The sequence below is a fragment of the Malurus melanocephalus genome, unplaced genomic scaffold (assembly GCF_030028575.1).
Source record: "Malurus melanocephalus ecotype Western Australia unplaced genomic scaffold, MMel_1.1 scaffold_38, whole genome shotgun sequence".
In the NCBI taxonomy this organism is placed as follows: domain Eukaryota; kingdom Metazoa; phylum Chordata; class Aves; order Passeriformes; family Maluridae; genus Malurus; species Malurus melanocephalus.
The window spans coordinates 3,270,707-3,297,955 of NW_026623270.1; the positions used below are offsets into that span (position 1 = coordinate 3,270,707).

At 39.0% G+C, this 27,249-nt stretch overlaps 1 protein-coding gene across 3 annotated transcripts in view; it reads left to right on the forward strand.

Annotated features, from left to right (window-relative positions):
* The first annotated feature begins 5,254 nt into the window (after nucleotides 1-5,254).
* The window catches only part of PCMT1 (protein-L-isoaspartate (D-aspartate) O-methyltransferase), a 35,766-nt gene continuing 13,771 nt past the window's right edge, over nucleotides 5,255-27,249 (forward strand). For 2 of the 3 annotated variants that reach the window (XM_057364450.1, XM_057364451.1), the window contains exons 1-5: nucleotides 5,280-5,398; nucleotides 17,952-18,056; nucleotides 19,170-19,201; nucleotides 20,912-21,016; nucleotides 24,238-24,358. In XM_057364450.1, the coding sequence (XP_057220433.1) occupies nucleotides 5,344-5,398; nucleotides 17,952-18,056; nucleotides 19,170-19,201; nucleotides 20,912-21,016; nucleotides 24,238-24,358 (418 nt within the window). In that variant the 5' untranslated portion in view covers nucleotides 5,280-5,343. Of the gene's footprint in view, nucleotides 5,399-17,951; nucleotides 18,057-19,169; nucleotides 19,202-20,911; nucleotides 21,017-24,237; nucleotides 24,359-27,249 lie in introns of all 3 variants that reach the window. The other variant, XM_057364452.1, reaches the window with a different exon arrangement.

Below are 27,249 nucleotides of genomic sequence, written 5' to 3' on the forward strand. Positions count from 1 at the left end.
AACATGTTGGTTTTATTGAAAAATTTTATTAGGCTAATATGTTTGTTGGTTAATTTGTGATTTATGTGCATGTTTTTTACCTTGTGTTTTTGGATTATTTCTTTACTCAGGAGTGCTTGTTCAAAGGGATTTGGGAAGTATTAAGGGAAGTAAGTTGGCTTATTTTACAGGCTTATTTTCACTTAGAGGAAGAGTCACAGTTTTTCTTCCCTGTCCTACATTTTTTAAAGAAAATGTTGGCAGCATGTTATGTGACAGAAGTGAGAGCTGTGATAGATTTAGGCTGCACTGTAAACCTTTAAATATATTCTCTGTGCTTGGTCACTATGGAAGATGTGTACTGTGTTAGTGTGTGTTCTGCCAATTGACAGGGGCRATTTAAAGGATATAGACACCAATGGAAACACTGGTGTTATTTTACTATGAATATTAAGGCAACACAAAAGTAAAATGATACAGCCAATAAAACTACATGTGTGACTTTAGCAACAAGCAAAAATAAGAAAGGCAATGCACCTAATCATTGCTACACAAGAGACAGGATAGTGATTGAGAAAGACACAGCACCAATTGCCRAAATACTTTACCATCATCCAGAGCCTGCAAATGCTCGGGGGCTCTGTTTCRCAGTGAGGACCYGGAGAATCCTTCCCGGCAACTGGCAAAATCCTATGTGGTGTGTCTACCCATAGGTGAGRTCTCCAAATTCACCCCAGAAGTGGGTCCAGCTTTTATAGTCCCAAATCATCAAGTTCAAGTGACTTGATTATATTTTTAGCACAGAAACACCTGGATSTGATGGCACACTTCCTGACYAGCCACARCCAGGGSTTGGCCAGAGCCCAAGCTTCRGCTGGGAGGGTTTCTCCTAACATATCCTACAAACAAGCCTCTATTATGTCAGTCAGGAAGGTTTCTAAAATGATCAATTTCTTGCAGATAACTACACAAGGTGATAGCAGCTAGCATAAGCATCTTCATCATCTATTTTTAGTTAAATAATACTGATAGTGTTAGTCACACAGCGCCCAGGATCCATCTTTGAGTTAGCTTTGGCTTAGGCCTGCTGCTCAGGCCTCAGCACATCAGCATATATTTCAGTATAATAACAGATTTAAATAAACATAGAAAAGGAGGAAATAAGCACCAGGAGAAAATATGTGTCATCTAATATTTCTAAGGTTTTCAAATAAGGATGTTAAGTCTAGATGAAGCTGACTCTAAGATTTGGGTCCAAACATATCAGCTGAGACAATACGGAGCATCTATGGATTACCCTTAAATATGGCAAAAGCTAGGAGTGTGAGTGAAAGAGAAGAAAACTGAAAGCAGGTCTGTCTCTCTGACAGACGATAGGGGGCTTGAGAATAAMGGCACTTACTAGATCAGTGGTTGTACCAGGGCAGGATAAAGCTAATTCTGAACTCGATTTGTTTACAATCTGCTTTCCTCCAATCATCATTGGACAATATTTAAAGCAAGTTATTTGGAGATACCAAAACAATGTTTACAGSTGGTAAGAATTCCTGGAGTTGTGCCCAGTTCAGTCTCTTGAACAAGCACAGTCACTGTGCAGGGTACTGCAGAGCAGATGTAACAGCGCTCAGAAGCCTCGTCCTTGGCTGAGGCTCCCATCTGGGCTGGGGCACCCTGCTCGTGTGGCCTGAGCTGTGGTCTAGGAGGGCCTGTGCTCAACCAGGTTGCCCAGACTTAGTGGCTGGCTTGACTTGGGGTCTGACTTGTCACTTTGCTTGATGGCAAAACCGTTTCTGTCCCCAACTCTGCTCTGCTTGCTCTGCTCAGACACTGTGGGATGGTGTCCTTGGAAGGCTCACCTTCCTTCATGAAGCAGTCCCAGTTCTGCTGCTCCCTAATGGGGAAAGTCACTGATGTGASTATATCCTTCTCACCTCATCTTTGAGTGCAGAGCTCAAAATAATGGATGCAGAGTTCAAAATAATGTAAACTTCTAAAATGGCAATACAAAAGGTACATGTCAAATTGGTTTGAGTTTATAGGAAAAGAAATGAGATGGAGAGTGATTAAGTTAAAAAACAGAATGGAGTCAGGGAGAGGAGTGAGTGTAGGTGTAAAAGCCAATTAGTGTAGGGTTTGGGACATAACTGCGGAAATGTACAGCAGGAACATTTCACAAGGAAATTTCTGCTTGTGGTATGTATATGCAGAAGCAGATGGGAGCAGACAGTGATGAGCAATTTTTCAAATTCTTTCTAAATTCAAAGAATTAAAAAAAATCTAATGGGTTTATGAAGTGGGAGGGAAGGGATGAAACAGAAATAGTAGCTTGGAGAGGTTTATATATAAAATATATGAAAGTACAGCTAGAGGATGTGGGTGAATGTGCAGCAAGGCAAAAAGCCAACTTGCTTACAGTTAGTGGGATCTTCATGTCAGAACAATCAAATGATGGCCCACTCTGGCTGCTGGCATTCCTGTGCCTCTTCCCTAAGAGGACTGTCCATGCAGCAGCTCCCTGGAGAGTCTAGGGAAGATGGCTGTAGTTGTGGAAGATGGAGGTGCCTGCAAGTGACAGTGGACATCCAGGGACCAAGGTGCTCACACTGGTTTGGACAAGTGAGGGGAAGTAGGATACAGAAATCCTGAGTATCAGAGCAAATGGAGAGGTTCCACATAGATGATGATGGCCAGAACATGATTTTTAAAAAAATCTGCTTGTATTTTACTCTAGTAAGGATTGTCTATGGTGCTTTTAGTTTTATCTCAATGGATGTGCTCCTAGCAGGTTTAAAAATGGACTAATGGTCTGGGATTGTGGAACTGAAAGCGTTAGGACTCTTATTTTTTTTTTTTTTCTGCATAAATGGGTGCATCCTGCCACTATTGGTGCATGTTAGTTTCCCAAGGCCCTTTGAAGCAATTTGGCTTGTCAGAGCTCTTGGAAGCCTGCCAAGCCAAATGCTGTTTCCTTCACACAGGCCTGGTATCCATCCAAGACACTCCAGATATCGCTAAGGAAGGCACACACTGGTTTTAATTCTCTGAATTGTCATGCCAAGCACATGGCAAATAGGTACATTCAGTCAGAAAGTGACTGAGCAAGAACTGCAAATTCCTAAGAGAGAAATGTGGGCTCACTCTTGGTACTCTGGGACCAGCCTAAGCCTAATTCAAGCTGGTCATGGTAAGCAGCATCARTTTGTATGTAAATGGCTTCTCTTGYGTTTCTGGTCTCCCAAGGGGGTAAGTATCCCTGGAATGCTTTTAAACATGGTCCAGCTATTTTCTTGCCAACAGCCTCTCTATGTGAAAGCAATGCAGTTTGCTTGCATCTGACAACAGAAAATGTCTTTTGCATTTAAAACAATTAAGTATTTCTGTGCTGTAGTTTTACAATGTCTGTCTGTTCTCTGTACTTGCTGCCCTTTGAGAATTCCTCTAACTCCATGCCTTCTTTCCTTCTCTCTCAGCCCACTGGATGTAACAGGGAGACCTTTYATATTCTGGGGCGGGCTGTGCAGTTGCCACATCGTGCCTAGGAGAAGTTAGATGGAGAATACAGAATGAAGCAGCAGGTCTGTCTCCAGGACTAAAAGAATCAGATGGGAAATATCTGGAAGTCTATGGATGGGAGMTGGCATATGCATTGAGCAACGGACTGCAAAGTAGAGAAGCAGATTCCCACCTTCACCTCATTTTCTTCACCTGAGCCAGCAATGATTGGATGAAATACCTGTGCTGTGTGGAGCTGGAACACGTTCAACATTYCCAGCCAATATGGGCTCTCTCACAGACGATGTAATCTGTGTTTCCCATGATGGTATGTTAGGCTGTGTCCTTGTATTAGAAATGCTTTCAAGAAACAATATACTTGAAATTATGTCTGCTGGATGACACCTTATTTTCTCCAATGYTTATACAATATACTATTGATAGGGCCTACCTATCAAGTACTTATCCTCATGTTTCAAAACCCACGAACTGAAAACCCTGCCATTTGGTACCAAATAGATAAAATACTTGTGCCAGTGGGACTGGTTAAGAAAGGAAGCACTGTAAAACTATTCCCAGGAATATGAAGCCCATTTGCAGGGACCAGAAGGTGACACCAAATGCAGAARTCACAGCACTGACAATGGGTTCCTTGAAATTGCAATTATGGTATACGCTTTCCCTTTAAGCAACAGAAACGTATATAAATAAYGGGTGGCAAATAAATATTGGTGGCAAAAATAATCATTAAGGAGTTTCAGAGTAGGCAGGAATACTACATGACTGTAGGAAGTGAATTCTCTGGTTTTCCTCATTATGCTACAGGCTGTGGGAGGAATCGAAGGTGCTACTTTCCCCTTCAGATTGCTACTTCATCGTGTTCCTGTGCTGGGACAGAATACAGGCCCATCGGCATTTACTAAATACTGAGCTATTGACCTGGACAACTTTTAAATTAAATTTAATTTGCAACTCTGTCGTATGTCGTCGGCATTGCACCGATAGATGCTCTTGTCGGAGCGTCGGTACTTTGGCAGCTTTTAGCCAATATACAGCTATGCCAACTCTCCAAARCCTTCCATCCCGCTCCAATTTTGGCGTTGTTTCCCGGGTGCCGGGTCGCACCCGCCCTCACCATCTGCCGGGGCCACACAACGCTCCCGCAGCTCCCGCGCCCCCTGACCAATGGCGGCCTCCGACACGTAGGCCTGGCCCGCGCGGGCTGGCCGCGGCCAATAGGCGCGCACCATGCAAAGCGCCGCGCCGGGAGACGCCGCTAATTGGCTCCGTCGCAAGGGCGGCGGGTCGCGCGCTGGGCCGGAGCCGGGAGCTGCTCCCAACGGGGCCGCGATGGGGCCCGCCAGTCCCGACAGCGCCTTCTCCGGTACCCGGCGTGTGCCGGCTGGTGTCATGGGAGCGGCCAAGGCCGGGGCGGGGGGGAAAGTGTGTGTGCACCGATGACCCGCTTCGCTATCTCATTTATTAACAGAACGCCCAAGTTCACAAACCCGCGCCCCCAGACCCGTCCCGCCCCGCCGCCGTTTCTCGGGCGAGGGCAGAACCGGGGTCTCGCCGCCAGCGCGGGATGCAGGGTCCCAGCAGCCACACGCGCGGTTCGGGAGCAGCYGCTGAGCATCCCCGCCCCGGCGTGCGGGGATCTCCCCACGCGCGCCCCTGAGCGCGGTGGGCGCGCATGCGCGGGGAGGGGGGGACACGGCACGGGCCGGCGGAGCGGCGGCGGCGGCGGGAGGAGGCGGCGAGGAGGCGGCGCCTGTGTCGGCGCTGGAGGTTGTGTCCTTCCTGGGGAAGCTGCTGTGCGCAGTCGCGGCGCTGAAGGCGGCTCTGTACCTGCTCCGCAGAGTGTGCCTAGCGATGGCCTGGAAGTCGGGCGGCGCCAGCCACTCCGAGCTCATCCACAACCTCCGCAGTGAGTGCTGGGGCGGGGGCGCGGGCGGGCGGGGCCCCTGGGCAGGGGGGCGGCCGTTACCGGTGACCGTTACCGACCGCGCGCTCCCGCGGCGCCCGTCCGACCCGCCGCCAACTGTCACAGCGAGCGGCGCCGGCGCTCGGCAGGGTGTGTCTGTGCGTCCGTCTGCCCGTCCGCCCGTGTCTGCGTGTGCGTGTCTGTGTGTCCGGCCGGGGGTGTGTCCGTGCGTGCCCGGGTGCTCGGGCACGGGGTGTGTGTGTCCAGGCGGCGGCCGGTGTCGCAGGGCCGGCCGGGCTGTTGTTGCGGGAGGCAATGCGGCGGGCGGGGCGGCGCCGATGGCGGTCCCGGAGGGGAAGCGCCGTGCGGCGGCCGTGGCTGTTCCCGGCTCGCCGCGTTCCCCCCTCCCCGGCCCCGTTCCCGTCGCCTCGTCCCTGTCTGCCTTGTGCGAACTGAGGCGGGGCCGCGGCGGCAGTGCCGGAGGGCCCGTGATCACCCGCACGCACCGGGATCGGCGTCCGTCTGGCTTCGCTCCGGCCGGCGGGAGTGCTGGTGTCGGCGGGCGCCCTCCGGTCCTTGAGGCCCGGGCTGAACAACGCAGCGGGAGCCGCCCGGGTTTGGGAAACGCGCCGAAGAGGCCGCGGCTGTTTGTGTTGGAGAAGGGGGCGTGTGGCAGCAGTCCCTCCTCCCCTGGCGGGCTTCGGAGTGGCACCGCTGGAAGGGGTGGGCATGGACCGCGGGGAGAGGAGAGGGAAAAACTGTCGGAATTGCGGACTCGWGCCGTGACAGCCGAGCTTTGCGGTGGCTGCTCGACACTGGGCGCTCCTTGTGCTCACCGAGGATTTGTGCTGTCCCCGTGCTGAACGTGGAAAGTGTTGGGCGGGCGTTTCTCTGCCGATATACTTSAGTACATCCTGAAGTCTGCAGGTCCTGAGAGGACGGAGCAACACCACCTTCTGTATTCAGAGCTTCCATTTTTCATATTAGGAATAGAATTAACCTGTCTTAATTAGAAGTGTCTCTCTTCTCTGCTCCTGGATTTTCCCTTCCTCCTCTGAAGTCCGTGTACTAGGTGTAAAATGATGTAGATTTGGAGCCTGTATTATGGCAGTTGTCTCTTATTTTAGTGATGCTACAACACCACACACAACTTCAGCTGTATGGCCTCCCCTTTATTCTGGAGTCATAAGAGAATCACCCTTGTTTTCTATTTTCTCCTTTTCTCTGCTTATGTTAGATCATCTGATTTTGYGGTCTTTTCCAGTATTTTCTTTTGAAAACTGTTATATCCAGAAGAATAATATATTGTTGAAGTGACTTTGAGTTTTGCTGTAAATCTGTTAAACATTGTGCAGTTTCATTGTAAACTGTTTAATGACTAGATAATAACTTACCTAATTACAAGAGTTGCAATGCATTTTTTTTTGTTTTGCTCTGCAACTGGAAGGAAACACTGTTTTAGTGAAATACTGTTCTCTTACACAGCAGGAAAAAACTTTCTGTTGTAAAAATCAATGTTAAGCTTTAAAAATATCCAAAAAGCAGTTTTTGCCAGAATTGTCTATGGCACTCAGAACCTGAAGGCAAAACCAGTTTCTTTGTTGCGGAAGACAATGACAGTTTTTCAACACATGGAAACTGTTTAGGGCGTTGTAAATAATAATATCAAAGCTAAAAACCGTTTTAGTTAGTACACAGCAATAGTAGTATAGGAAGAGGAAAGTAAAATAAAAGTGCTTAATATTCTAATCTCAAAGCATGCAGTGATGGTAATTACTTGGAAAGTTACAGTCTGTAATTTCCCCCTCTCTGTTTTGCATATGCATGGCCAAAATGTTTTGAGRGGTATGAAATAGGGAAATAGTGGATTGGCAATAAAATATTGTGGAAGCACAAAGGCTTTGATCTTACGGCAAGATTGTGTTGTCAGCTTTCATGGGACTCCGGCCATGGTGTGGGGCTTTATCARTGCAGAGCAGCTGCTGAATTAAGACCAATAACTGAATAACTTTTAAGTCAGAGTTCCTCAGGYAAGATGATACTTTGTTGTTCAATTTGGGAATAGTTTTAGAAGAAAGTACTGTTTAATGTGATACAATTCTTCCAGGTATGTTTTAACAGACTTTAAAATTATTGGTTACAGAAGACTAAATGTTGCAGAAAATTCATTTGGAGTAATATACTAGAAATAAGAACGCAAATTGGAGGAGGTTAATTTGATGTTGTCCAGTGTTTGTCTTCTATGTAACTTAGTAAATAAGTGTGTAACTTAGTGTATATTTTGYAGAACTGAAAGAAAATAATGCAGGTTGTACTGACACTATGTTTTCTTYTGTAACAAATCCTGGTTGAGGGGTTATTGATCCTGCGCTTATGCCACAATTCTTCTCTTGACTGTTCTTGTAGAATTGCTTGTGAAGTAGGCAGTAAGACTGCAAGACTGGGTCACTTTCTGATGACTTGTGAAACACCAAGATTTTAACTCCTCAGTGTCTCTAAGTTGTAGTATTATGGTTAGAGAAGCAGTGAACTTTGTTATGGGTTGGAGGGCTGGGTAGAATGGGAACTTATTAGTTGGTTTTGCTTCCAAATAAAARCATAAATGGAAGGTTCCTGTAGGCTACATACTCATTTCCTTTAAAACAGCTATAAAGATTATTCTTCAGTATAAGCTGTTATTGACAGTTACTAGTGCTTCAGTTTTGTGGCCATGAAATTCTCCATTCATGACATTTGCTTTATTGCTCYCTTCACTGTTGCCTTAACTATAAAATTAACTTTTTTGTAATGTAACGATTATTGTGTTAGGGCAGTAAAAAATGATGTTGGGAATTTGCAATGCAGATTTAGGCAAGTATTCTTTATAAGCCATATCTTTGCTTTCATGTCTTAAAAAGGACAAACTAATAAAGAGGGTCATGGAACTGCATATTTTTCAGCATGTGCTTAGGGACAAGTGACTGAAGAATGTTGCAGTACATTGTTTTGTTGTTTTGATTTTTAACTTCTTGTTGCATTGTAAACATGTTTTTGCACTGTTAATTTGAGGTATTATAGATGCATAATTTGACATACGYGAAATAAACTTGTTTAAAATGCACTCTTCACAGCAAAAGTGCTATCCTTGAATGTGCTGTTGCTATGAGGTGTTCACCTGCTTTGTTTTGGTGATTCTTGAAAGTACTTGTCAATGTTTAAAAATGCCTTTTTAAAACTAGAATTATTCTTTCTGCATTAAAGCTAATTAAAACAAATATTTTTCACCTTTACAGAGTAATTATTTAAATCTTCACTTCTTCCAAACTGAAAATAGTCAAACACATGTCTTCAAGCTAGAGTAAGTTTTCCCCCTAAAATATATTTAAAGTAAGATCTTTTAGCAGAMAACATTTCTAGGAAGCTGTCTATGTGCAGGTTACTGTAGGGTTGGAAATCATGCTAAGCACAGAAATAATTGCCCATGTTTATACAAATAGCACTGACCWGAGTTTCTTTTTATTATGAATCTGCCATATAGAGGTGCTGAGGAGGAAAAGACTGGATAATTGGTGAATTATTTACTGTTAACTTGCTTGGTTGAAAGTCTTGATTCTAAATCTGTAACCTTTTCCCCCCTTTCTATATCTTCAGCTATCAACTGATAGGTCACTATTTGGTCRTTTTGATTTCCTTATGTCTTTCATACTTGGGCTTTTGCCATGTTCTGTTACTTTCCACGCTAGCATCTTAGAAATCAGCTTTTCTTTCCTAATTGAAGGACTGAAAAATTGATTCCCTGTCCAGTTCACAATCCATTGTAGTTCATTATGTTTCCTTATTTCACTTTTCTCCTCCAGTCAATATGTCATGCTGCTGTATGACAAACTTGCTTTGCCTATTTCTCTGATCATGTTGTGTTAATGGTGTTTTCATCACATATACCTGCTTTTGAATCTACATTTCCCAGTAAAAGTGAAGGCAAGTTAACTTGACTGTGGCTGAAGTTATTAACCATCTATGGATTTGTTTCTTACTACATTTTTTTACCTTTGTTACCTAAGAAACTTGTATCACAAAAGTTAGTAACTCCAATTTACAAGATAACACTAATTCCATAGAATTTCACACCTCACSTAAGACCAGATTCCTAATTTTTCAGTGTGTATGATGCTTCATATCAGTATATATTCAAACATTGTCAGGATGTGAGCGTTCTGTTGTTAAACATGCAAAAGATATTTCCCCAAATRTTTTATTATTTGGATGTTAAATGATTAAAAATGACAGCTTGGTGTTCTTCATCATGCTGAAGGCTTATCTACAATGAATCTGCACCTTTGATGCAGGTTTCTGGTTGCTGAGGAGAAATCTCTTAGGGAACTGCCATGAATGGGAAGGCATTGGATATAGCAAGCCTATGCTAGGTTCAGCAAGAAGTAAACATAGGTTTTGATTTGTTTGTTTTCTCCTCATATTTCTTTTCTCTTGATTTATCCAAATCTCTTCTGCATCTAATTTTGCGTAAGGAAGAGTAATGTAACTTGGATGAACATGACAAAKGGAAGTAATAATGGAAAATTAGACCAAATTTAATGACTCCCCTGCACAAGCAGTTATACTGCCTGTTGTGTGCGTTTAGTGATCACCATTTCCTTCATCATAAAWGTATTGAGGCTTCAGTGACTAAGTGTTGTACCTGATGACCAGGTAGTGAAATTGAACTGGTTTTTTAAATTAAAAATTAAGACATTCACTGATRTGTTAACTTAAGAATATCTAGAGTTTCTTCCATTTAGTTCATGTCTCAGGTGGCAGACTTGAAATCTGTGATGATTTTTTTTGACCATTGAGATTTAAAAAACATTTTGTTAGCAAGTAATTTGAATAATTGCCTAGAGGAATTGCTGTGAAACTTTTTTATTTTAAAGTAAGTTTAAGTATTTGCTAATGATTTATCCATGTCARTGAAATRTTTTGTAGGAAATTTACACCATTGATCTTTTAAGAGGCAGGCTTTCAAGTAAATCAAGATGATTAAATATCCCAGATAATAGGAAATGGTAACAGAAAGGAAAAAATCCAACCCAAATTTAAGAACATTTGTCTCATTTTGTTGGTGTGTAGATTAAGATTGTGTTTTTAACTGTTTCTTTGTTGTTGGCATGTTTTTTTCTTAGACAGGGTGTCAATGTTAAAAACATACCCATACTCTCCCAGAAACTGCCATTCAGTGCATTAAARTCCCAAGTCCTTGATCATTCAAGAGAAAGAGGGCAATTTTTTCTGATTATTTSCATCACAAATTGTAGAATTCTTAATAAATAATTTCAATTTAAAATGTTTAGTTCTTTTGCTTGATTGAAGATGCATTTTTATTTTTGTCTGTGGATATAAACACATGCATATGATTCTTTTCCTGGTGGTCTGAAGCTGCCTAGTAATCCATAGCAAAATGGAAATGATTTTCCAAATCTGTTCAAGCCAGGTCATTACTGTTGTGTRTGGGCATTTTAAGAAGAGTGAATCTCCATGGTTTAGTTTCAATAAAACTCTAAGCTTTTCTTTTAATGCTACTGTTTCTTTAATCCTGGTATGGTATCAAGAGATTGCAAAGAGCCATTGGAAAACATAGAAAGAAACACATATTGTTYGTGTTCTTTTGAATGATTGTTTACATTAATGTTCTTTAGTGCTACATATTTTACGTAACTAATCTTATTAAGTTTTTATTATGTTCATTTTAATAATACTTTAAATTTTTATTGAAATTACCAAGATAACACAAATTCCATAGAATTTGACAAAAAACTGAGTGAACTCTTTCAGAGCTTGAGATCAGTAAACTTTTGGACTTCTCCTGGGCTGGCTGACTTGTGAGTTGTGTTTTAAGACTTCASAACCTGAATACATCAGTAGTGTACTTGAGCACAAAACAGTTTTAAATGYTTATGCTGTTGAAATGTGAGAGGTGGTCAGGCAAATATAGCTTCAGAAATTCTTCCTAGTTTCTGCAGGTAGGATAACTAGATCTTTGTCATTTTGTCCCTAGAGTCAGGGTTATGTTCTGCTATCTTCTGATATCCTCTGCTTTTGTGCAGTACTAGTGCCTATTTTAATGAAACCACCTTCATAATAACGGACTGTTGATGTGGTCTAGCTGCTGGTCTGAGTAAAAGTGGTTTTTCTGAAAACTGAACTACAGAAAATCTGCATGAAATCTGCTCAGTAAGGTGAGAGATGTGCACCATCTGCCTTTCTTTGCAGATCTACAAGTTTTGCCTCAAGCCTTGCTGTGAAGAGAGTTCCTTATCTATCTGTCCAATCCAGCTAAGTTTATTGYAACTTCTGCAACATTTTTCGGTTACTATTGGTAGTTGTTGCCAGTTCGGATTGAACTCTTCAGTTTTAATGTTCCATATGATGTGTAAGTGAAGATCAGCCATTTCTGATGTTCAGGAATTGATGAGTTCCCATAGGTRAAATTTCCTTCATCTGCACGGGGGTGTTAAAGTTCAGTGGAAGGTGTAATTCCATATTTTTGCATGCTGAAATCAACCTTAAAGTTACTATTTTCTTTAATGAACTCCCCAAAGTTCAGCTGCTGATACAGATTTAGACAAAATCCACATACCAATTTTGATAAATGTGAGTACATTACAGACAACTTCTGTATAAATCTGTATTCTGGAAGGCTGTGTTAGCAGGCCTTTCTCCTCCCACSGAGAAGAAAATGTTTAATACCAACTTTGCAACATTGGCCTACAGTACAAGGGACAATACAGCTGTGGTTTAAATATCTAAATTAGTTATCTGCAGACTCTCAGATCCATGAAAATGAATAGAAAACTCATACCTATTACACCAAAATGGTTAGGTTGTTTTTGAAGGTGATTATTCTTAGATAGGGAAGGAATACTACCTTAAAGTAAAAGCAAAATGTTGATGGATAAGTTTGTATTTAACTGAAGCTTGAGGCTGTCTACTGGTTGAACCTAGCTTATGATTCCCATGTTATTTTACCTTTGGAAGTTTTAAGTATCATTTAAATGGTAATTGAATATTTATTACTACTACTACTACTATTATTGYTTTTATTACTATTATTACTCCTAGTATTTTTAGTTTCTGCCACTTTGGGATTTTCATGGGATTTGATATTTGTATTTAAGTTCTGGACTCTGAGATGAGCTCCAAAGGACCCTTGCWTTCCTCAGTCTTTCTGTTGTTGTGTCTTTGAACAATAGACTCTCAACTGATTCCTTCCAGTGCGTTGTGTGCAACATCTTATTTGGATAATGTATTATTGTGAATCCAAATCGTKGTGACAATAGATGGGCAGCTGAATCTTTGAGGCAGATAGCTCTTAAGTTGCAGAGCACAAGAAGTTTGCATGTGGTTTAAAAACACTTCTTTACAAACCCCAACTTCCAGTTTCTTCAGCACAAAGAGCTTTGTATGTTTTAGAGTTCGTTATTGGATCTTAGGGTGCTGACGCATCACTTCTTGTTCAAAGTGCTTTCTTTGTGTTTATGCTTTGCAGTGAAATCTTCCTATGCTCATTACTTAAATAAAATTCTTTTGACTGAATCACATTCTTTCCCATCTTTTTTATTCCTCTGCCCAAAGAAAAAGACCCTAACTTTAAGGATGCCAGTTAATTGGGTGCTTAAAAGCAATGAACTTCACATTRTTTACAAATCAAGATGTGGTTCTGTTCCAGTTGACTGTCCTCTGGAAAGTTGCTAGCTGATTTGCATGGTGCCAATGGAGACTGTCATTTGACATGGTCCTGCATTATATTCTTGTCTCTAAAAGGGAGAGGCATGGATTAGGTGGATGGACCATTAGATGAATGAGGAATTGGCTGGATGGTAGCTCTCAAAAAAGTGGTAGTCAAAAGCTCAATGTCCAAGTACAGACTGTGGTGAGTGGTGTTCCACAGGGGTTGGCATTTGGACTGCTTCTGTTTAACACCTTTGTCATTGACATTGATAGTGGGATTGAGTGCACCTCCAGCAAGTTTGTTGAGGGCAAGCTGTCCTGGGCTGCATCAAAAGTAGCRTGGCCAGCAGGTCAAGGGAAGGAATTCTGCTGCTCTGCTCTGGTGAGACCCCACCTGGAGTGCTGCATCCAGCTCTGGGACCCCCAACATAATAGGGACATGGATCTGTTGGAGGAGGGCCTCCAGAGGAGGGCCATGAAGATGATAAGAGGGCTGGGGCATCTCTCCTGTAAAGACAGGCTGAGAGAGGTGGGATTGTTCAGCCTGGAGAAGCAAAGACTCTGGGAGGCATTACAGCAAACTTCCAGTACCTGAAGGGGGCCTGCAAGAGAGCGGGAGAGGAAATTGTATTTACAAGGGCCTGTAGTGACAATGTAGGGGAATGGCTTTGAACTGAAGGAGGGTAGGTTTAGATTAGATATTAAGAAGAAGTTCGTTACTGTAAGGGTGGTGAGAAACTGGAATTGGACATCCAGAGAAGTTGTGAATGTCCTGTCCCTGGAAGTGTTCAAGGCTAGGCTGGATGCGGCTCTGAACAACCTGGTCTAGTGGAAGGTGTCATTGACCATGGCAGGGGATTTCAAACTAGTTGATCTTTAAGRTCTCTTCTAATGCAAACCATTMTATGAGTTGTCATATTAGTAATTTTAATCTACTTGAATTAATCTTTTGTAACATAAAACTGTATGTGCTTTTCATCATGYCTTAAGATGTCTGTATGATTTAAAAATATCACTGTTTTGCTGAAARTTCATCTTCATAAGTGAAGTACTTTGCAGTGGTTATGGAGAAATTAATCTGAGATGAAGCTGAACTATGTGGATGCTGAAGTAGTTGCATGGTAAATGGTTTTGGGATCTGCAAGAGCTTTTTTTCTTAATATATGAAGTCAGAAACGGGAGGTGTTTGAGTAGGTGTTATAGTTTGTATAGTAAGCTTGTGTGCTGGATCATGTGGCAATGACACATCCTCTTCTGATCTGGAAGCCAGTGTTGGTATAAATGTTGACTGCTAGTATTTTATGGTTTGGTTAGAAACGTGTTTGATCAACAGTCAGGGTATCATTAGTGATGTAGGCAGTTCTTTGAAACGTAAGCACTTCAGTAATGCATTTGTTGCTAAATAAAAGACAAAATAAAAAGATAGGTTGTTTACTTGTTGAAAGTCCATGGTGCCTTTTCAGACTGTTCTTTCCTTGCTCTCTGACAGCCGACTGCCCAGTTTCCCAGGTTACATTCAACAGTGGTATATTCCCACCTTCAAGTCCAAGGACTGCTCTGGGCTCTTTTCCTGTTTTCATGGTGTTATTTGTGGAAAAGAGGCAGACCAGAGAGAGTTTTCAAAACATGCTCCAATTATGTCAAGTTGTCATTGCCACAGCCTCTGACAGAGTAACTCTTGAACTTGGCAGGCAGTGCTCCACTGTTAAGTTCTTACTTTTCGGATTCAGCCCTTTGAAGCTTGGAAGTTGGGCTGATATAASTGTTTTATTAGAGTTTACTTTCTATTTCAAGCTCTCAGTGAGTTTGTGTATTATCCTTTGCTTGTAAACAATTCAATATCTGATTTGTTCGCAGTACCGATTATCGGTCTTGAAACTCAACAGTCTCCCCAAGAAGAGTTTTCTGTGCATGTTGTGATTGGAAAGGATATTCTATTTATATACATTTGATTGTGAATTATTTTATTGCAAAATGCCGCTTCATTTCAAGACTTACAAAATGTGTTTCATTAACATTTTATTAATAGTTACTTTATTTTTGATTGTTTTGTTTTTTTGGTAGTTAGAGATGGCACAAAATTGTACTGTCTTTTTTGCAATATAAGCTTTTATTATTGGCTTCCTTAGGGGATATACTTGTTTTCTGGACTTAATTGAGAATTTGATAGAGATGTATTCCAGGCAGAATTAAGATCTTGGCAGCTGGTCATCTTGGGGCTGACTATTGCAGGAAAGAAAGGACTTTTGTTGGAGTTCGGTACCTTGCAGTTGCTGTGTTTCTCTGTATTCTGATGTGAGACTAAGAAAAAAAATCTTATTGTTATCAACACAATAAAAATTAAAACTAAGTCAGTATTGACTTTGCTGTTTAGGGCTTGATTGCTTTTCTTAATTCCCACCTAAAATTTGATGTTGTGTCTATTGTATAATAAGCAAATTTGAAAAGCAGACTTGATCTATGGGGGGTGGCTGAGAATATTTTTTTGAACGAAGATGGAGTGTTATTTGATACTGAATTAAATCGCTGACAGCAGATTCAACTTCTACAGGTTCTACTGGGGACTCTGAGTAACTTTCTTCAATTCTTATTTATTGATGAAAAAGATGATGATAATCAGAGACAGTGCAACAGTCAGCAGCTCTCATGATTGTTTGCTGAGTAAGAACATCCTGAATGCTCAAATTTTGTAGAATATTAGTAGTTTCTATTTTCAAGGTTTTTTTTGTAATTTGTCTGAGTGTAAGCATCTCATTTCATAGGTGTATGTACTTCTACTGAAGCAAAGTTTTGTGAAATTAGAGAAGGTTCTTGCCCTTACCAGAGGGCCCTGCAGTTGCACTTRTGAGCTGGAAGCTTGTTCTGTGCATTCTCTGCATATTTATTCTACAAGGCACAAAAGAAAAGAGCAGGTGGCTGCTTATAGTTTTAGAATATATGCGTCTATCTTCATGTCAAGAAATAAGTCACTATTTTAGACCTTTTCTGAGTGCTTCTCAGCTACTGCTTTTCGACATCCCTCCGACYCCCCAGAACCTTTGTCTCTTCACTTTTGTTGTAATCAGCCTTGCTTGTTCCTCTTTTTTTAAAGTACATTTGATTTAGAGATAGTAATTTCCTAGTGACTCCTAATGAGATTCTAAGAGTAAATAATTTTTGGGTTTTGTTTCTATACTTTGTTCGCAGAACTGCTGTACAACWAATTCAATTAATTTCAAGTGGTCAGTGAAAACTTGGGTTTTTTCTCCTTACTATCAGATGTTAGTAATGCCAATGTGTTAATGGGTTGATTTGTTTGTTTTTTTTGGGTATGATTTTTCTCAGTAAGTAAACTTAAGAACTGCTGCAAATGCCTACTGSCTCAGACTTTAAACCTTGCATTGAAATGAGTTTCCTCTAACTGGAACTGTAGAATTCAGTTGAAAATTAATTCAAAGAACAGGATATGTTTAATGTGTGGGGATTATGAMGGGGAGTGTATGCTTTTCCTGGGATTTATCATATACAAAAATATTTCTGAAAAATAATATTTTTTGAAAGGGACTTGTTTTCCTTAATAATTTCCTTATTAATAGCATATTCGTTTTGCAGTTTTTCATGATACKTTGTCTTCAGAGCAAAAAGTTATTTTACTCTCTGAATTCAAGCCTATGTTATGTAGGATAATTCATTCTGGACACACATAGCAGATAAGAAAAAGAGACAGGAAAATCCCGTGACTGATAAGTGYAGTTGGGAGCAGCCTGTAAACAGTCAGGAAGGTCTCTGCAGAAGTTAGCCCACTTCGGGCACAGTGCTTTTGTTGGTGGCACTTCAAAAAAACCCCACTGTTACAACTTCAGGACAATCTTAAAAAAGTTCCAAAATCTGATTTTCATGTTTTGGATTAGATTTTAATGGTGCTCAAATGAATTTTTAAAATATTATTTTTAAGTATAATTTTGCAAATAAATCTTTATTTAAAGCAAGTAGCAATCAATCATTGAAATGTCAGTTATTTGTAGTTTATAGTATATAYTTTAATGCAAGTAATTAGTTCATTTCTTCCATTTGTTTTCCAAAGTTTTCTGTTATTCATGAATGTCTCTTCAGAATTAAAAAAAAAATAGAATTATCAATTCCATTCTGTTACAAAGCCCTTGAATAAAATTGCAAGGAAAAATGGCTACTTCTGACATTTTACATGCATGACTGTTTATATTTTATTTTGAAAAGTGATTGAGGATTCAGAGTGTTTTGATATAAAAACTTTTTGTCCTCAGTCTGCCCCCAGCATAAGAATTCTGATTGTGTTGGAGTTTCTTTACAAAAGAATGTTTTTTCTTTGCTAATACAAGACAAACAGACCTTGAGATCGAAGTACTGAGTGATGATGCTTCAACTCCGTATTTCTAACTTGCTTTTGTATATTTTGCAATAGTTACTTRTATAGCTTCTTAGAAATATGAAGTGTATCTTGTTTAGTGTGTATAGTGATACTGATTTCTTACTGATGACWTTTGCCAGAATCAAAGGTGTGCATGAAGTTGAGTTTTTCAAGGTGATAGATCTTTGCAAATGGTTTCACAAAAGCATCTGTAACTGCTGGTTAAGTCTTGTTCAACAATCAGTATCTTAAGCGTTGTTTGATTTAATTTTAGTATCACAGAAGGGTTTGGGCTGGAAGGGATCATTAAAGATGATGCAGATGTAGTCTAACCCCTGCCAGGGGTGGTATGATGAGGTTRAGAGTGTTAGAGATCTGTGTAAGGCAGTGTGATTTCTCATAGTACTATGAATGTGTTAACCTTTTCACAGACCCTTGCATTGCAGAAGCGAAAMAATGCCTTCAATTTATTTATTTGTTTGTTTATAGAAAATGGAATAATCAAAACAGACAAGGTGTTTGAAGTAATGCTAGCTACAGACCGCTGCCACTATGCAAAATACAACCCTTACATGGACTCTCCACAGTCAATAGGTAAGAACATCTTGCAAAAGTGATAGAGATAGTTTTCATTCGTGTAACTGTGATTGCTTTTGCCATTTATGTGTTAACAGWGTGAAAATRATTTTCATTTGGRAGGTTGTTTTGTTCTTCATCAGTTGGAYACCTTTTAACTAAGTTTCAGTTTCTTTTGGAATGCAGTTGACATATTTGGATACATCAGGTAGAGAGGTGTTTTTCAGTCAATATTAGTATGTGTAAATAGGTGTTTCTTTTTCAAACCACAGTGATTTATGATGATGCAGCTGATGTTTAAATACTTTAAAATTATTTRCATCCAGTTTATGATAGAAATGGTCTCCATCTTTACAGAAATTATTCTATTGGGACCAATGCAAAGTTTCCTAAACCCTTATGTGAAATCTTTAAAATACAATAATAGGCTTTAAATGGGAAGGTCTACTGATAGGACTGTTGCTTAGGACAGTTGTTTCCAAGTCAAGAGAATGAATTATGTAAATGTACTAATTTCTTTTTTCTTKATCTTCTCCCTCCCTTTAGTAGTGTATAGTGAGTGAATTTTATTAGGATTTTGTTAGTTGTATAGGAAAATTCAAAAATATTTTAAGATACATAAGCTTTTGAGTATRTATCTTCACAAAAAMAGATAYAGATGAGCGTTCCTCCTGTTCTCASAGGTGTTTGTTCTCATTTGCTGTTTGCTAAATAGACAGGGTTGTTCTCAGATGTGCTGTAGTCACCACGACATGAAACTCAAACTAACAAATTCAGGTTTTACCTAGGGGCTGAGTGAAAAAGGAATTACATTATTCTGGGAGACATTACCCTTCTGACTTCAATGTATTTGATCAAGATTAAGGCAGTATAGTGACAAAATGGAGATTGTAACTGAGATCAAGGATAAAACCTTTATTTTTTTCCTGTCCAGAGCTGACTCAGTGTAGCATTCAGTCAATGTACTGTAACTCACTTCTAACATAGTGACCTGTGTAACTGCTGAGGTGTGGATGTTGTACCCYGAATGAGGGTGACAATGGGGGCATTACATTTTACAGTCGAGTTAATAAAGATTGTAAGGTTGCTGTCTGAACAACAATGAACATCTTCCATTCTCTTGTTTTACAGGTTTCCAAGCAACAATCAGTGCTCCACATATGGTAAGCTTTAGACCTAGGTGATTAGTATAGGTGATTCTATAAACATGCAGATGCTTTTGAAATAAAATATTTACTCGAGTAAATTTAAGGAGCAGTTGATTGCAGTGATACTGCTGTGAACAGGCTACTGGGGGGCACAGAAAAGATTGATCAAGACTTTTCTTGCAGATATAAGTAATAGGATGAGGGGTAGAAGACAAAAAAAGGCAACATAGGAAATGCTAATTAGTTTCTAGTGTAAAAAAAACCATTTTGAGCCTAGTTAAGCACTGAAACAGGCTTTGCATATTGTGGAAATTCTACTCTTTGATATACAAAGAAGATGACTGAAAGGGCTCTAAGCAGCCTAATTTAAAATGCCCATGTATTGGAAGAGGACTGGACCAGATGATTTCCAGAGATCTTTCCTAAGTAAATTACACAGTAATTTATAGGAATAAAAGAATTCAGGAGTGGATGACAGTGATTTGTATAGTATGGTATTGCTGTAATGACTTTAAATCTTTGGACAGKAGAAAAAATACATTGTAATGAGTTGCAGGTTTTTTGCGAAGTGGTTTGTGACCAGGGTGAGTGTTCCAGTAGGGTTTTCAGTGCATGCATCTAACCTGGATATAATTTTTCTATGTTTCTTTATTTGAGATAAACAGTATACAGAAGCAAATATTTTGTTTCTGCAATGTTTGGAAAGTGTCAAAACACAGTAAAAGTCTGTTTTTCTTGACTAAAAACTGTGTAGTTGGCTTAGAATTTACTTCRTTATCAATATTAAAAAATCAGGAATTTTATATAGAAATGTTAATGATATTATTCMAGAAAAGATAGAAAAAAGTACTGTGGCTAAGGGGAAAAATAATTATTAATTATGGTTTCAAATTTTAAGTCCCTTAAGTCATTATTTTTGATTTGTCCTATGCTTAGCCCTGATASCGTATGAAGTGTTAGAGGAAGAAGGTAGTATATCCTCTAAGCAAATGTTAACAAGGAATGTTCTAATTATTTCTGTTTTCGGGTAGGATGGATTAACCTGAAAGAATGTGGATATCTCTGAAACATTAAAGAACAAATTGTGTTTTTAGTGTGTGACCTGAGCTTGTGTACTGGTCCACCACATAGGCAAGCAGAAGTCCTATGTGTGTGTGTAGACTACTGCATTTCATATGAGTCTGGCTGTCTGCCTTTGTAAAAGACAACTTCTTTTTCCTATACTTTGGTCCAGCAAGTGTGCAAGAAATATAAGAGGTAGTTTTAATAGCCATTTTCCTTGATGCTCTGGAGCTACCTTCTTCTTAGTTAGCTTTTGTCCCACCTTATTCCAATGTATMTAGTATAATGATAAGCTATATTCTTTATTAGCCATTTACTTACTGGCCGGAATGGTAAGAGTCACCAGACCTGACGAGAAATGAATTGATTATAGTGTCTTTCCTAATATGTCAATAGAGGCTGTGCTAGAAACTTGAATAGCCAGATGAGGCTATGTATATGGATGCTAACAAAAAAAAAAAAAAAAGCCCACMTGAAATTTGTTGAAGCCAATGAAATAACAATGATTATATCGTGTAGCTAATTCCTTCCCCCCCATTTTTGGTAATAGAAATGATTCTGAAAATTCTTACACAAATGCTTAGGGCATTTCCCAAAATCTGTGAAGAAATTAACATAGACACTCCAAGTATTTTGAAATTTTCTGTCTCTGTCTTCTCTTAGCATGCATATGCTCTTGAACTCCTGTCTGATCAATTACAYGAAGGAGCCAAAGCACTCGATGTAGGATCTGGTAGTGGAATCCTTACAGCATGCTTTTCACGAATGGTGAGTTATTTAGTTTAATCACTTGATTATTGGAACTGCTTGAACTCTAGTGTAACTCTTCATTACAGGGCAAAAAAAAGTATCCTTCATACAGTGGACTGAAGTATATTACACAGAAAATAATTTACTCTCCTGGATGTGATTGGTACCAACTTCTCATGGTAGATGATAGTAAGAAGTTCAAGTTAAAASGGCCAATAAATTGTGTAATGGTGAAGAAACTGCCTAGACAGGAAGTTTGGGGATTTTGGATTGGGTATTTTTTTAATGTTTGCATTTCAGTTGTTGCTTTATACCTTGAAGGAAGAAGATGTTTGTCTGAACAGCTCAATTTTTATCCTGTATGGCTATGAATCATTGTGATAAATTGTCATATATTCCTACTATGGTGAGAGCTTAATAAGATATAAAAGAATCCTATTTGCACAGGAAAATATGTAAATTGTCTTTGAATTTAATTGCATTCTTTTCTTGTTATATTGCACAAGCATTACTATAAGTGTCTGTTTAACCTTTTATAATTTAGATATTAATTTGTATTTTACATCTTTTCCAATAACTGAACCTGTACCTAAGGAACTTCCTGTGTTCTGCCCTATCTTTCATCAGCAAAAAAGGATGAAAGAATTTGGGGTTTGGTGGCTGTAGCTATAGTACTGTTAGACTGATTCATGAAGAAGAATCTAATACATTCTTCCTTCTCTGTTCCAGGGCTTTATAGCTGCTTTATGACTAGCAGAGACCTTCATTAAACTGGCAACTAGATTTTTGGTTTTACCTTTCTGCARAGTTAATTTGAAATGTGCTGATACGCATGATAAATTCTTATTTAGGTTCCTTTTTTCAAGCACTCATCTGAGTCTGCAATCACTTCTGTTTTCCTGTGTTAAGAATTAGCTAAGAAAGTTTAGGACTAGGCAATGCACTTGCAAAAGTATTTGGGTTTCTAAGTGTTACCTGCAAAAATCTAAAAAAAAAAAAAAAAAAAAACCAAAAAATATCCTGTGAAGTTGAAATAAGTTTACCAAACATCTGTTTAGAGGAAATCTTAAATGTTACTTACTCAACTATTATTTTTGGTCTGACGGTGTAGTCAAGTAATCGAGTGCTAGCATGAGAATGCCAATCCTACAAGCATTAAAACTTTTGTCCAGGCTTTGTGTATTTCTCACTGAAGTTATGAATGCATAAAKGAGAAGCCGTTTTCAATAGGACCTGTGCTAAATTGTGGTTGTGCACTTTTTTCAACTAAAACAGCTGCAGAGAAGTCAGAAAYAGCACAAAAAGGAAGTCTCTTTCCAATTTTGTTGAAGATAATCCCTCTATTTCTTTATTGCCTTATAAATGTCATGTACTTCTTATGAATCCTCCTTGGTGGTTTGCAGTAGAGTGCCTTACAGATGTGTGCGTTGTGAAAAATTGTGTAAATGCTTTCRTTCTGTTTGATAGCATTGCTGACAGTAAGGAAAACTTGAAAGAAGTATATTATGGGAATTAATGGTAGAGTGTTTTGCCATCAAAAAAAAAAAAAGTTGGGGATGTGCTTTTTATGATTATGTTGACATTTCTCAGTCTACTTGAGACSTAGAATTAATAGCTTACCTTTATGGCACAAGCTCCTCAGTGCACATTGATGACAACTTTAGTCTTAGCATGATAATCTCATTTGTGGCACCTTTGGGAAAGCTTTGTGTTTACTTAGACTAATAAAGCATCTTTAAGATTTTTGTTTGGATTTTCATGTTAAACTTCTGTGATAAACTTACCTACACAGCTTGCAAAATGAAGTTTATTTACTTTTGAAGATTGCTGGCAAATTAAATGAATTACAGTTTTTGTCCTGTCAGTACTGGATTCATGAAAAGAGTGGAGAATATTTTTATTCCTAACATGGAGATCACAAAACTTGTGCCATCTTTCTGTTGTCTCAAGTTCACATGCTTCACAGTTCCAGGGTTATAGGCAGAGGTAACTGATGAGGATTCAGAAATAGCATGATGGACTGTCACATGCAGCAGGAKGTTCTCTTACTTTACCAGGCTCTTTCATGCTCTGCCCATTCTTCTAAATWTTAATTTCTGTTACTGTTTGGAATATGCTGGACCTTTTGCCAGCTTACAGTACAACTGTTTGCGAGGCATTCCTCCAAACAGCAGCCTATGGCTGTCAGTGAAAACTTGCTGTGTCTGGCTCTGTTTCAAAGGCTGGGCTGGTGGTCTGCCACTCAAACACGAAAAGCTAGTAACTGCTCTTCTAATGTTTTTAACATAGGATTTGTTCATAGGAGAACCAAAAAAAAAATTCTTCAGGATAACTAGTTTTAATTTTCCATTTCTTAACSACATAGAAAATGTAAGATACACAAACACAAACAATGCATTCAAATGTGTCCAAGGACAATTGTATGGCAACATGGGCTGCTGCTGGGACATACTCTGCCTTTGTGTTCTTTGAGCTGTATCCTGTTAAAAGTAGTCAGATTTTTGAAGATTTGGATCAATTTTGAGTATTTTTTCTGGGCTAGACAGAAGAAATAGCTAGAAGAAACACCTGTAATGGAGAAGCTTTTGTTAGTAGACTTTTTTTTCCCCCTCAGAATACAGAGAGATTTTGTGACCTTTTTTGARTTATGAGCTCTCAGAAGTTTCGCTCTTCCTGTGGATGAGAGCTGTAAATCTGAAAGTAGATTCGTGAATGCAAGGGTAAGTGGAAGGTAATTTGTCCCTGAGTGGTAATTGCAGCATTTACTTCTGAGGGAATAAGACCCTTGAGATAGCTTAGAATAAAAGGCATGATTTAATCTTTGAAGTAAGGTTTTCTTTAGAAAACCTTAATCTTTAATAAGTTTTCTTCAATGTGAAAGGAGAGTAGTTCTAGTCTTGTTACTTTCTTTTGCAGGTAATAAAAACAAACATGATCAAATTTAACTTCTAAAAATTCCAGGAAGAAATCTCCACTAACAATATGACACAACTGAATCACATCTTAAAAAAATCACTATAACAAGTATTTATAAAGCTGTGCAGATACATTTTAAGTATCAGGTTCTTCTAGCCGTCAGGATTTGTCCTTTCAAGCAGTACTTTTAATGACATTGGGAAAATATACTTCCACTTTGCTTGTTTTTGTTTTTATTTTAGGGAAATGGGGTCAGGAAGTGAAAATAATTATGATGTAAATAAAACTAGCAGAAATTGTTCAATTGTATATTTTTATTCCAGGTTGGTCCCAAAGGACAAGTTGTAGGAATTGATCATATCAAAGAACTAGTAGATGACTCAATAAATAATGTCAAAAAAGATGATCCCACATTGCTGTCTTCAGGAAGAGTCAAACTGATTGGTGAGCATCAGACTGACATACTTACTAATTAAACTGAAATTCTTTCTAGTAGCTGCTTGAAAATGACTGAATTGGATGTTATTAAAAGTTTGAATTTATGAAGTTAACCAAAGAAAGAAGAGCCAAATGAAACTTTAAAATCCAAGTTGTGTTTAGGCCTGTGAAAAACAATATCTTCCTCCAGTTTTGAGAATATGACTTCTGGTAATCTCAAAAAATATGTAATCATTCTACTAGAAAAGATTAACAGGGTGGTTTTTTTTCGGTGAAAATACTTTATATGTTGAAGGTTTGTCATGTTAAATACCCAATTTAAAATAGGGGTTGAATTCAAACTGTTCTTGAATAAATACCCTGTCATCTAAATTTTGTTGTTTTAACAAAGCCTTCACACTTCTGATACAGTGGTTGAGAAAGCTGCATGCAAAGATTCAAATATTAGATTGGCATTATGCACCACTGAAGTTTATTTCACTTGTTTTCAAAGTTGACAGTAGTTGTATGTCAGGGAAGTGATTAATTGACACCAGAGTACTTTAATTCAGTTAACAGTCACTGAGAGGAAATAATGCCAAAACAATAAAAGGACAATTGAATTGTTTTAAATAATGGGGGCTTTTTTTACTAAATAGAAGAAGATTTAAATTTTTTGTTTGCTTGGGTTTTTTATTTGTTTGTTTGTTTGTTTGTTTGTTTTTCTTAGAAGATGCATGGCTGGCAGTAATGTAATTCTATTAATTAAGTTTAAAAAAAAGAGGTTGAAGGTCTGGATGTTTTTTGAGGCTTCTTACAAGAACACTTGGAAAAGTGATTATTATGAGATGTTTGGCTCTTAGCTTAATTACCATTTTGATTCATGGTCTTTTTTTTTTGTAAATGAGGGACTTTTCTAAATATTTTTAAAATAAGTTTATCAACACATACTCATGCATAAAATGCCATGTATCTCACTGAGAACACTTATGTCTCAGAACTTCTTGGAAAAGAAGTTAGACTTCTAGGGCTGTAGAGGGGGAATGGGGGAGTAATTTCCATTGTTGCTGTACAAAAGCAATTTGGACTTATGCTTCTGGTTGTCCCTGAAATAAACTCTGGTGCTCTTGTGAGTCTGGAATTCTAAGTAAACATAATTTTCTGTATTATCTTTGACTAGGTAGCAGGATGACTAAGACACTTGTGAGTGGTTTTCTTGTGAGCTACATTTTTAAAAAGTACAGATGGACAAGTAACGCTTCTGTGGATTAGGTGAGGAAGAGTGTTTCAACTCTCCTGGATTCCTGGGAGCTRTGTGATGTGGAGCAAGAATCCAAACAGCTCTTTAAAACAGAAAGAGCAACAGAAAGCATCCACCCAAATACTCCTGTCCCAAACATACCAACAAAAAATCTATGAAAACCAGTAGATTGATGTATGAATTAAGACCAGGTGTGTCAGTTGCTGGCTTTTCACACGATGCTTCAGACATTCTGCATAGCTTTGTCAAACCTTACATATACTATAACTGCATTTCAGGAGCACCAGAATTATTTTTGGGTGTCTCAGTAATAGAACTGCACTGAGAAATTGGGAATAGATTATTTGGGAATAATGTATTTAGATTAATATGTCTTTGTTGRTTTGTGAGTATTTTGGCTTCCTTTTTTTGGGGTGTAGCTTGACTTTTGTTTTGTTTCCTCCTAATATCATGAGAAAGCCTTTGAGGTGAATCTCTCAAGTGCTCCTGCTTACCACACTTTGGCTTACAAGAGAGTAMTCCTGGAAACCACAAACTTTGATTCCTTTTGCATGAAACTAGACAAGATTATGTGCCACAATAACAACCAAATATGTTTGATATGTGGATATTAAGACAATAACACTAGATCTAGACTGAAGTGATTATCCTGAAATGCATATGTTGCATGGACCCCAGGTTCTCAGCAAAAACTTTTGCTGTACAAATCTGCTTACGTTGTACTGCACAATTTGCTGATGCAGCCATAGCCAGTGGGGATGTGGGATTCTAACCACAGGGAAGTGATTTTCTTCTGTTTCTGTGTGAAACAGATCTGTCTAGAGGCACTGAAGGCTCTGAGTATTGTGATCAGCGGGTCAGGTCTAGGTTCATAAACAAGCTACACAACCMTTTTACATCAAAAAGTCCTGATATTGCTTTTTTCCTCATCACCACGTGCCACTCACCACCATGATTTTTTCACTAATAGGCTGCATGTAGCTGGAGATGTGAGTAGGATAGGTGATATTATCCAGGATGTAAGCACAAGCTGAAAATTTGGGCTTCTCTTTCCTTTTGGACATTGAATAATATAATAATTTGAATGACGTTGAATATATGAATACCAATTTAACTATTTTTTAAATCTTCTGGGTATTTAAGAGTGTGTTGCCATTGTGGGCGGATATATTTCGTCTGTAACCATAAGAATTTTTGTGGATTTTAAAAGGGAAGAGCTGTCCTATACCTGATGCATATAAAGGAGCGTGATTTTTTTTTCCCCTTTGGTTGAGTGTGTGCTGTTTTTTAAGATGTTAGCTGTGGTTTGGAGTACTGATTCAAAGATCAGAGGTTAGATGTTTTTGGGCCTATTTTACTTCTGTCAGTGAGGTGGTAAGATGTGCAGAAGTCACATTCAGACTTCTGGACAGTGCAGCAGGGACATTTATGTCTCAGAACATGTGTGCTCTTCTTCAGAAATGACAACAGTTTCTTTCACAGCTACTTCTTCAACTTGGCAGTTGCTTCTTTTGCCAGCAGTATAGGTGACCACTGCCTCTAATGCCTGCTGCTGCACCCCGGGGAATGCGAGTCTGCCTCCTTGTGTMACTAGCATAATTTGTAACAGTATCTATATGAATAAGCTAAAAAAATCTTTCTGTCTTGCCTTYTCTGA